This window comes from Cyanistes caeruleus, chromosome 4, assembly GCF_971803275.1.
Source record: "Cyanistes caeruleus chromosome 4, bCyaCae1.hap1.1, whole genome shotgun sequence".
Classification (NCBI taxonomy): Eukaryota; Metazoa; Chordata; class Aves; order Passeriformes; family Paridae; genus Cyanistes; species Cyanistes caeruleus.
The window spans coordinates 14574384-14586110 of NC_141704.1; the positions used below are offsets into that span (position 1 = coordinate 14574384).

General features: G+C 35.4%; 1 protein-coding gene and 1 long non-coding RNA gene across 5 annotated transcripts in view; one reads left to right on the plus strand and one right to left on the minus strand.

Moving 5' to 3' along the window:
• Positions 1-11727, plus strand: part of LOC111923013 (uncharacterized) — a 30346-nt gene that overhangs the window by 15232 nt on the left and 3387 nt on the right. For all 3 annotated transcript variants that reach the window (XR_015286140.1, XR_015286139.1, XR_015286142.1), the window contains one exon: positions 10242-10354. This is a non-coding gene — a long non-coding RNA (uncharacterized LOC111923013). The remainder of the gene's footprint in view (positions 1-10241; positions 10355-11727) is intronic.
• LRRK2 (leucine rich repeat kinase 2) overlaps positions 1-11727 on the minus strand; it is a 64041-nt gene that overhangs the window by 11502 nt on the left and 40812 nt on the right. For both annotated transcript variants that reach the window (XM_086886801.1, XM_023918623.2), the window contains 13 exons: positions 11481-11699; positions 9129-9330; positions 8415-8503; positions 7622-7809; positions 6540-6694; positions 5493-5639; positions 5148-5339; positions 4276-4422; positions 3843-3943; positions 3480-3670; positions 2618-2778; positions 1646-1816; positions 196-296 (listed from right to left, as the gene is read on the minus strand). In XM_086886801.1, the coding sequence (XP_086742927.1) occupies positions 196-296; positions 1646-1816; positions 2618-2778; positions 3480-3670; positions 3843-3943; positions 4276-4422; positions 5148-5339; positions 5493-5639; positions 6540-6694; positions 7622-7809; positions 8415-8503; positions 9129-9330; positions 11481-11699 (2064 nt within the window). The remainder of the gene's footprint in view (positions 1-195; positions 297-1645; positions 1817-2617; positions 2779-3479; positions 3671-3842; positions 3944-4275; positions 4423-5147; positions 5340-5492; positions 5640-6539; positions 6695-7621; positions 7810-8414; positions 8504-9128; positions 9331-11480; positions 11700-11727) is intronic.

The following is an 11727-nucleotide window of genomic DNA, read 5'->3' on the forward strand; positions in this document are numbered from 1 at the left end:
GGTTGGTAGATTTCAATGGAACAATTTATTCTGGATGGCAAGAGCAGGCAATATTTCATGGCAGTTTCCATTGCAGAAAAGAACAACAGAAAGAAATGTGTGCTTCTCATTAACTTAATGCCTGATTCCTTTTCAGAAACCACAACTTTGTACTGCCATCTATCATAAAAAACAAATAAATATACTAAGTAATACCTGGCAAGATGTTGGTCGTTCCTGAGGGTTTTCCTTCAAACACTTTTTAATTAAATTTTCAACTTCAGGCCAGGGAGAACACCCATATTCTTTGACAGGATCTAGAATGTAAAATTATATAACTTATTAACCAGCATTTACCATAGTTCTAAATAACTTTCTTATTTTTAGAATTCATCTAACTTATCTAAATATCATATTCTTAGGTAAAATGTCAGCATGAACAGCTTGGAATTGCTCATCTGCCATTATATGCTAGAGCATATAATGCTAGAACAAGTCTCCTTTTAATTAATAGCAATTAAAGCAAATGGATTTTGCTTTATCTTCTTCGTTGATGTCCGTGTGCCTAGGACTGAATTGCAGATATACATGGGTTGTGTTTCCATTAATGCTGACCATTCAAGGGTATGTCACTTCAGTCTTTCAAATTCCTGTAAACACTGTTTTCCACATTTACTCTTCTGAGTATAGGGAATACAGGTGATCTTACAATAAAAAATACAGCAAACAGATAAACAACTCCATATAGCATTTACAAGATATGGAAGTTTAAATTCCCACTTAGTGCTTGGAATATGTATCTTATAACTATGGCTGCTGAACTCTGTGAGAACAAGTCATTCCTGACGGTGCCTGTATTGCTTTTCCTTTTAGTTCATCATAATCCACAGCAAATATTCCAGTCCTCACTCAGACAGACAGTAACATTAGTGATAGATACTTGCAAATGAACATATTCAGTGCAGCAAAAGACAGGCACTGTTTACTTATGAGAACAGGCAGCCCCTCTTTTGGTGGAAATAAATAAATGATGAGCGTAGGTGGATGGAACTGTACTATCTCCAGAAACGAATACCTCAATTATTCCACAGGGCTTATAATACAGTCAATACAGCTGCATTTAAGAGATACTCAGTCGTCAGCTCCTGGGATATCCTCTTTAGGAAGGGGGAAGAAACTGTCTTGAGCTTTGAACTAGACTGTTCTCCTTAAGGAGCAGAAAATGTGTGAACACTCAGTCTCTCATAATGGAGAAGCCATGCCAGACTGAGTGATGCTGCTCTTTCCTAAATGAAGCAAAACATTCCTTAAAGAATGTTTCATGAGGATACCCACTATTGATGGGCAATAAATAAGAACACCAGACATTAAGCTTGCAGTGCTATAAAAATTCAACAGCTCTTGACACTTTGGCAGAAGTGGCCCAAAGTTACGTTGTCCTGAGTTACATTGTCCAAATGATTACATCATCTCCAGCCTGATAGCCTGTTTAATCTTCCTTCCAGCAGCCAATAAGTACAAATTGTAATGCAGAAGGAATATGAAGAATGTTATATTTTTCAAAGTCTCCTTCTATGATCACTGTTAGATACAGTGTAACCCATAAGATATGCTATTTCTGGAAGAGGCAGGACAAATGCTAAAACTTTTTACGAACAAGGCATACCTGGTAATTTTCCTTGTATTGCTAGTTCATCAAATTCATTTGGAAACTTCAAGCCTTCCATTATTCTACCTCCTCCTGTTAAAATGTCATAAAGCAGCAAGCCAAATGAATAAACATCAGCTTGCTGATTGTAAATAACATTTCCTCTGGCAACCTCTGGCGCTCGAAATCCTGCAAATAAATCACTCATAAATAAGTATGCTTCATATCAAGATGAAGCCATCTTTGTATTTTAAAAAGTAAATTATTGATAAAAATGACACAGGAAGTGCAAGGAAGAACATCAAACTATTTCTGCGCTGGCAATAGCTTTTTGGCAGATGTCCAAAAATATCAGCAGTAAGTACAAAGAAAAGGGATAGTACATCAGTTACACAGCTCCTGCCCCTGTTAATAAAAAATAATTACTTTATCAATGAATTCTGAAAGTCAAGCACAAGCCTGCAGTCTTAATTGAAGGTATAATATTTAACAAGTGATGCTCTCAAGCACAGTTTACAAGACTTAAAGGAACCTTTCAAAGTGGTTGATTTGTTCAGTGCTTTAGAATGGATGCTAATAGGTTCTCGCTGAAGTTGGGGAACAGTGAAGATATTTATTGCCTCTAAAAAAAATTAAGACTTACATACTCATTACTGGAAATTAAAGCAAAATATTTTAGTAGTGTAATTTCAATATCACAATAACCATATTAAAACAAGACAATTAAAAATTATTATGAATACATGTAATTTAATTTCTTCTTCTTAAACCTTTAATATACCCCTTGATTCTTCTAAAAGGTGTTAAAACATGAACAGGTGGAAAGGCCAAGAGGTATAAATCTGGCATCACAACTTGTAATATGATTAGGACTACTTTTTGTGACTTTTGACTAGAATACAGATTTGAGTTACTTCTTACAGACTGCATGAAAAATATATTAGCTATTTTTTGACATAATGGACTTTAAATCAAATCATATCTCCATACCTGGTGTGCCTTCGGAGGTTTTTATTCCCATTCGGCAACAATACTGGGCAATGCCATAGTCAGCTATTTTTGCAATAACAGCTGAGTTGGGATATAAGGTAAAGAGCAACACATTGTGAGGCTTTAAATCACGGTAGATAATCATTGCTGAATGCAGGTACCTAGTAATCAAAAAATATTTATTGAAAGCATTCGTAAGTTAGGGATGCATCTGTATACATACACTGAGTGCATTATTCCCACAACAGTAAACTGTGCTTTCACACATGAAATATTGTGTTAAAAATGTCAACATCACCAACATGACACAGCCTTTCTGGATAATGACTTTAGAATTGTTCTCAATACTATTTACTGTTTACACTGCATTTTGGTATTTTAGTACCATTGCACTGTGCCAGTATTTTAGTACCATTGCATTGTATTTTAGTATCAAGTTTCATCTGAAGAGTCACTGATAGTTTGAAACTGCATCCTAGAACCTTAAGCTTAACTCTCTTGCAGGTTTTGTAATTTTAAAGTCACACTGCAATGAGGTGAGGTGATTCATGGACTTTCAGAACTTGAAAAATGCACTAAATTAACTTATTTGACATTTCAGCATGAAATTAACAGCCACATGGAAACTGTATCCAGTCTCGCAATTTCTCTATTCATATGAGCATCACTTATTAGCAGGAAAAAAAATCCAGGTGATGAAAGTATATATTACAGATCAGCCAATCAACCATAAAAATACAAGCATTTGTCTGACCCGGGAAATATTCTGCCTGAGATGTGAGAGAACAGAAGCTTTTCATTTGCAGTATAACATCTTTGAAGCTATATCCTCTTTTTACAGCAATGCAGAAGTCACATTTACCTTAAGCCATCTGCTACATGTAGAGCTATCCTGTGCTGAAGTGTTCTAGTTAAACTTGCATTGTCTTGTTGAAGCAAACGATCAAGAGATCCTTTGAGGGCCAATTCCATCACCAGCATCCGGGGACGGATTGCGGCAGCCAGCAAAGACACTAAACTGGGGTGGTGAAGGTGACAAAGCACTGCAAGCTCCTGTAAAGGGTAAAATCAGATGAAATGGTGCAAATAGCATAATCTCTATATCTGAAGTACACTGAGGAATCTTTTGGAGTGAGGACTTGCAATTTACTTAAACTTTTAGAACTCTTCACTAGGGTTGGTATTCCAAGAGCAGCACTAGAGAACAAAAGGCAGTATTTCTTACTTGTCTTAGGAGCCTGAGGGAAGTATGTTTATTGAAAATCTTTACAGCAACCTCTTCACCACCATAGGATGCACGGTACACAGATCCAAACCCACCATCACCTTTTGAACAATAAAATTGAATAGCATTATAAAAAAGGGATAACAATTTGTCCAAAATAATAGCTGAAAGAGTTCAGTTTTAAAATATGTTGATCATCTACTGTGTTAAGATTCATGATTAGTAAACTAAACACATAAAAACCAGTGTCCTAGTGCACAAGTTAATGGAAAATTCAAAACTCAATAACTTGAAATTCAGAATACCTTAAAATAATACATTTCTTCAGAAAAGAAATCTCTAAAATGCTTTTCATATGTTGCAGAACTAACTTCAATAGAGTTGTTTGCATAATCTCTGTTAAAGAAACCCCACCACACAAAATAATGCTTACCTAAGAGGAATTCAGGAGCTTCATCAAATTCCAGGTCATCATTGTTCAACATAATATTTCTAGGCAAATCAGCCAGTATCAGATCAGGAGCAATCTGAGCAATTGGAATGGTCTGTCTTGGTTGGTCTGGATTTACCAAAAGGTCACCTTAGAAAAACGAAAGAGAAAATGAAAAAGAAAGGAAGGGTAGGCATCACTAAAAAGTACTGAAAGGCATGAAGATCTCCAAGAATGCATAAGATCAATGTACCTAAAATTAGATTCATATATGTGCTTACATATATCTATATATGCATAGACACAGACATACATACTAATTAAGCTTGCCATTCAAATTCTTGGCTCTTACATGTTTAAGTGTTTTCAAGGTTCTATATATGTACCAATCAAATATGAAAACATTTGCTGCTATGTAACACCACTAAACTAACCAAGAGATCATTGTTTTGTCTGTAAAAGGAAAGAATGCTGTTAGTATGTAGAATGCAATACTGAATATTGTTTTTTAAATTACTGTGCTATGTGATCCAACCAAGAGATCAAGTATTAGTTTTACTGTCTTCTGGATTCAGTTCCAAGATTGAAGCTTCATTATCAGTATTAAGACAAAATTATTCTTTCCATTATTGCTATTTTTATGTAACTACACAGAGTAGATGCAATTTATTTCATATTCTATACTTATATATACTAGATAGCTCTCACATACAAAACCTCCCAAGTTGCTTTTGACTTACGCTGTGATGTTTTCTTACAGAAATGAAACATTCTTAAATAGCATGAAGTACCCAAATGCTACAAAGGGGATGTTGCACAGTATTTGGGTAGATACAAGTGTACCTCTATATACCTCAAATGGCATAAATATATACCTTCTTCAGCCTTCCTAAGCAAGTCATCAAGCAGTATTTTTTGGTGTTCTTCACCATCTTGAAAGCTGTACAGGGCCCATTTCTTCAACAATGTTTCCCCTTCACCACACACATCTATTTCCAACAAACCTGGAAACCATTCTTCCATAAGAGAATCTATGTGATCCACAACTTGCCCCAAAAGAATGCACCCTTTAAGAAACAAAAAGAGGGAAATTACAGACCCAATCTACCATAATTTCAATTGCAAAGATAAACTTTATATTCCAAAGGCAAAAGCACAACAAACCAAAATGCCAAGCTGCAATCAAACTGGAGCAAAATTCAGGCTCAAGAATAATTAACCTTTTCTGCAAGAAGGTGCTGTAATTTTCAAAAAACTGTCTGGGTTGTTGTCAAATACTGCTGATTCCACCAGACAATAAGCTTCAGGAGACCAGTTCAAGTAGATGCCTTGTCTCCAGTACATTCTGTTAGGACGAAGAGCTCGCTCTAGAAAATAAAAAATTAGATTAAAAGCCTGATATCCAATATGAATGTAAATTTTAAAATATTCAGAATATTTCATGGTAATTTGAATATATAGTTATGATTGCAGGGTTACACCTACCCAAACAAGATAGAGGCTACAACCTTGCAGGCAGCATAGCCCCACAAAAACTAAACATATGTCAATTTGTGTTCAGCTGCAGAAGAATACTTACAAACTGTAAGTATTTAATCAGATGGTAAGTCATGCAGCAGGTAGGCATTACAGAAATGCTTAGGTACATTCAGGTTCAAGCACAGAATATCTCAGGCAAAATATGGAAAAAGCTGTGATATAAATTTTTCCTGTCACATACTCATGAAATAGCAGGATGCAACTGGAATTTGATGCTCAGAAGAAACTTGAATGCCTGGACATTAGACATTTACAAGTAATATTTGTAAAATATTATTAGCATGTGAAAGCATGGAATTCTCAGAAAAAAGTAAAGGCATTTCCCCTCCTTCTGATAAATACAAAGCTTTGAGACTTAAATAAAGTGAGAAATAATGAACCTGAAGAGAAGCAGTTTGCTTTTCTGTGTGGAAGACATATCCCTTCCTGTATTTTTTGTGGAAGCAAATAGCAATATTGCATAAACATGAGGATTTCCCCTATCTCTAGAATGTGAAGGAGAGAAATGGACCACTTCCAACCTTTACCTTCTTTTGCATACCACTGTGAAGATCAGGCACTATCTTCTTCTGGATACTTCTGTTACACAAATGACCACTGTCTTTTTCTTACAAGTGTTCAGAATTTAGCTAAAGCAAAACAGTGCTGGGGACTAAAGCTTTAAAATGCTGGTGTTGGCATTCAAGGCAAACTTGCACACTATTCCTTTTGAAGATTAAGATTTGTACCTCTTCCTGATAGCATGTAAGGTGATATCTCAAGCAACCTGTTGATCAGCCTGGACCAAAATCCCATAGGAAAGTATGGCATCTCATAAAGTCTGATGATAATTTCTGAATTTTCACAGTGGGGAAGCTCTATAACAGGTCTGTGATCAGACAAACTGAAAGAATAAAAATATTAAGACAGTATTTGATGATGTAATATATCTGAGCTAATGACATATATTATTTATCATGTAAAATTCATTATTTATTAATGAATGCATGATTCTGTTAGTCAGGGAGCTAACAGATAGTGTATTTGTTTATTCTCCTTGCTTGTGTCAAAGTGAAGTTCTGACTGTAATTTAAACCCAACAGCACCTCACAGATCATCAGATATTTAATGTGAATATGAGGAAAATCTGAGACATACATAAGGCAGGTTAGACATTCAGATAAAACCTTCCTAACCCAGGGCTTTGAAGGACATAAAAATCCTAATCAGTGCAGCCGTGCAACACTCTTTCCATTTGGCAGCATAAATACTACTGAACACATTAGGGAAATCTGTAACTGAGGCAGAGAAACTGAGTTATCTGCTTCAGATAAAACAAAAGTCAAAGTCATGACACTTTTTTTGTCACCACATTTAGTATCTACACTTTTTGAAGGAGATACTGCCTCTGAGTAACTCGTCTGTGGTTCTCACTTCACACAAATAGGTTATGGAAATGTTTTATTATCTTTTGTATTGCAATAAATATCTGTAATGCTGGCACACTTGTGTATGACACTAAATTATAATCTCCTTGCTGTAGTCTTGAAGTATGGTAATTGTAAAAGAAGTGCTATTCTCTTAAAATATTCTATCATTTATAGTTTCCATTTACCCACCATACTGATACAACATAAGCTTTATCTGCTACAAGATCAGCTTAACGTATCTCTTCTGAAAGTATTTACTAAATGTAATATACAAAGAGTACATCATGCTTTCATGTACCAAAAATTGCTCTGATGATCAGTGAAACTAGTTAGCCTGATGAGAGGTTTCTATTTTGATCTATCTTCATGGCTGTCATTTGTGACTTTAGCTCCTTGCTTACCTGCTTGGGATTAGTAGTTGGTCCTCTCCTAATGGCAAAGCAATCTGAAATTTTTCCAGAAGTTTAAAATACTGTGACATATAGATTTTAGGGAACTTGCTCTTCTTCAAAAGGAATTTTTCCACATCTGAACGCTTTACAATTCCCTTAGGGTATTTAGAAGAGCCTTCAACTTTCACCATCAGAATCTTTTAAAAAAAGTGAAACAATTTCAGGTGTACATTCATCATTAGATAAAAGTTTCTAATGAAGTTTCTAATGAAAGTTTCTAATGAAAGAGGTTAGAAAATCTGAATATATATAATAAATTTTGAGAGTGTTTCTAGAACAACATTTCAACTATGGTATCACTTAAGCAGTCAGTCTGCTGCTCTCCCATTCCAGCTCCTTATCCACTCACTTTTCTCTGCCATCTGTACGTAGCATACAATTATAATTCTTCCCCCTTCTTACAGCCTTTAGCCCAAAGTTCCAGCTTTCATCCCAACCTGTGGCAACATATTGCAGGATTACCTTGCATCTGTGGGGATTTTCTATTCTACATGTATTCTTGTGTCCATTGCAGTTTAAATTATATTGGACATTACAATGCAAGAACAGACAAGCAATGACACAGTCAGCTGTCCAGAAAGCAACAGACAGAAAGAACCAGGTAAAAAAATGTGGGTCTTGAGAAAATTCTAGATCTTGAAACAAGAAAGAAATGGTGAAGAAGGAACACTGATGAGTTACAGTGGCTTTAGACAGGGAAAAATGTACCATAAATGTATACACAAAAAGTGATCAGTCTGACCTGTGCCATGATTTTACACAGCCACTTTGGATCTACGAAATACAGATCTCTTAGCTGTAGTGCTGGGTCTTGGAAATGAAGAAGAACACCTGCACAAAGAATACTGTAATTAGCAATGCATTGCTCAAGATCAATATTAAGCAAAGTAAGCACTCCACTCTGGGCTATTTTTATTATATGATTTGGCATAACAAATACAGCTATATTTATGTCGGTATCTCAAAACAGTAGAATGCAAGCATGACTTGCTCAGCTTTACCTTTATTTTCAGACTTTTTGTTAGATTTTTAATGTGACTTGTTTTCTTTGCTAAGCTCTGTGTGGTTTATTATTTAATTTTAGGAAGTAAATACTGTACTGAGATAAGCTGTTACATGTGTTCCTCTGACCACTATTCTATTTGAGCTATTGGAGCAATTGCATATTTCTTCAGCAACTGTGCTGCCTAAGCAGCAGTAGAACAGGAGCAGTAGAGCAGTTTTCAAGGAGGGGTAAGAGAGAGCAAGAGATATAAACTGTTACAGTACTGATCCTTCCAGTCATGGAATTCCCTTCCTAACACTGTGATTTAACAAACTAATGTTACCCAAGCTTAGACACTTCAGCTTACCATTTTGTGGCAACCTTGTGAAAGACTTAAAAACATGTACAGATCTATCAGCTGCAGATTTAAAGCAAAGTGCTAACAAACACACATCAAAGAGAATATTCTACCTGATTCATTCAGAAAGTGAATTGCATGAGGGAGTTCATTTTCATCCAGCTGTAACTGGCCTTCCTGAACCAGTTCCAGCAAACGTTTCTGATCAATTACAGGAAATTCCCCTGGGACATTTTTACGTTCCAGCAAAATTCTCTTTTCCAGCTCCAGGTAGCTGTCAGGAATTAGCTGACCAACTACTGGTTGATCTCTGATCTGTAAAATTAGGAATAATAATATTAAATGTGTTAATTTATTCATTTGAAATGCATAAAATATAACTAAGATATAAAGTGTATGTCCACTCAATAGTAGCAGAAAAGAACAAGAACACTCATTTATTGACTAACATGGTCAATAAAGGTAGACATAAGTAATTATTTTTTCAGAATTATAATGTCTTTCTATAAATAAATACTCAGAGAAGAAAATATTTCCATATTACTTGTACATAATAAATAAAGGAGGTTTCTCAGAAGACATTATTTCAAAGAGAAGCTTTGGTTCAAAGTAAAAAGAAAATATTCACTGTATGAGCAAATGATATACATCTTCAGTTAAGACAAAACAATAGACAAATTAATAAAAAAACCCTATACTTCTTGTAATATGCAATATCTCTAGCTGTGTTTTTAGGTAAACTAGGGGGAAGAGGGTAGTAGCTTGATTAAAAGTCTCCACTGTTGGCAGTCAGTGGACAAAGAGTAGAATGAAATAAATTTAGCCACATGAGTGACACAAATGGGTGCTTTGTGCCTGTTTCCTGAGCCTCTGCTCCTTTGATATTTGGTAATCACTAGTACCCAGTCAGGCTTTCCTTTCTCCATGCGTGCTGACCTACTAACCTTTCTGAGGAAATAGGAAACAAGTTTCCCAATATTCACAAACTGGCTTCTTAACTGCAATCATTCTCTCACCAATGCACTGTGATGTTTTTAATGTGTCAAAAATATAATCAGTACTTGTGCAGATGAAATTAGAACCTTATGTAATTTCAAAGACTTCAGAGTACTTTATGACAATGCTAAATACTTAATTCACTTTGTCTAACCTCTAAGTAGATATCGTGTAACATTCCTTTCACAAACCACCTATGTCATTTACGGTAATTATCTCATTTCCTTCAGGCCACCTTACATCTGTGTGGAAGTATAAACATCAGTTTAAGTCATAGTCTCAAGAGATGCAGACATTAAAGGAAAAACATTTTTCAAAAAGCAGAACGTCTCTGGAGTGTTGAGTAAGGATGGTGGGACACAGAGCCACATAAAAACACCAGCTCTATTTATGCCTACTGGACGTATGAGAAGAGAAATTAACCCATTTCACTTGAAGAGGGCACCTCCTTGCCATTTAGGACTGGTTAGCTGTTCCTTGCACTGTGGAATAAAGTTAAGGAGATTTTGGATATGGCTAAATTGCTAATTCCTGAAAGAACCAAGAGAGGTGTGTACACTTTAACTCATTTGTAACACCACTGGGGTGAGGCTAGTCATAAATACTTCATTTGCTCTATAAAATCTTCCCAGCAGTCATTTGAAAGAAATTTGGGTTCTGGAATGATTCATGAAGCTCTGCCATTGATTTAAGTAGCACAGGACGTCACCTTTTCTCTTTAATGTGTAAGGACATAAATGAAAAATGTGTTGCATAAATAATAAAAAAAAAAAGTATATCCTTTTGTCACAGATGAGATTCTGTCTTTCTATAAGCTCCATGCCTGGGCTGATCTCTTCACTCACACTAAGGGCTTTATGCTGTGGCTAAGGCTAGAGCAGAAAATGAGTTGGGATGACCTTGGAGACAACAGAATTACAAGTGCAGATACTCCAATCTAGGAGGATCACTCAGCCCCCACAGGATCTTCTTTTCCTAGTTTAATTCACTTTCCTGTTTATAGAAATAGTTTCATGTTATGTAAAATGAAATCAGTAAATGGAAAACTGATTGGTTTTCCCAACCAATATCTTATTTCCCAAACTACAATATCTTATTTCCTGTCCCCTGAAATTTTGCAATACTTACTGTAATTACATGATGTTGCCCAAGAAACCAAGGTTTTAATTAAATTTCTTTGTAAGACAAAGAGGCTCATTTTTAATTAAATACTTGATTTATGGCCCTAGTGTTTGAAAACAGAACTTAGCTAGGTTTTTTAATAAGTTGATTTTTTGGTAAGAAAATAAAATTAAAACAAGCCTGGCAATTTTCATTCATTATTCTGCTGTGTGTAACATTTTATATAAGGTAATAAGACTTTACTATCACACATAAAATTAATTTAACTATGCATTAATGTTTAAAAATGCATTCACTTAAAAAAAGTTTTTTAATGTTTTCAACATTAAAAACAGCATGTAGCCTACCTTGAAGTGAAGACTCTCCTTTATGATGATTTTCCGAAGTCTGATAATGGAATCAGATTCCTCCGTAGCATTGACAAAGTGGTAATCCTGGATTGCTGGGAAGCCTCGCTTGTTCAACAGCTCTCTAGTAATTTTACTCATGCAGGCCTTACGTTGCATTTCATCAGAAACATCCAAATGAGTGCCAACAAGGATGACAGGGGATGTTGATGCTCGAGCCTGTCAGTGAGATCCATACTATTGATTA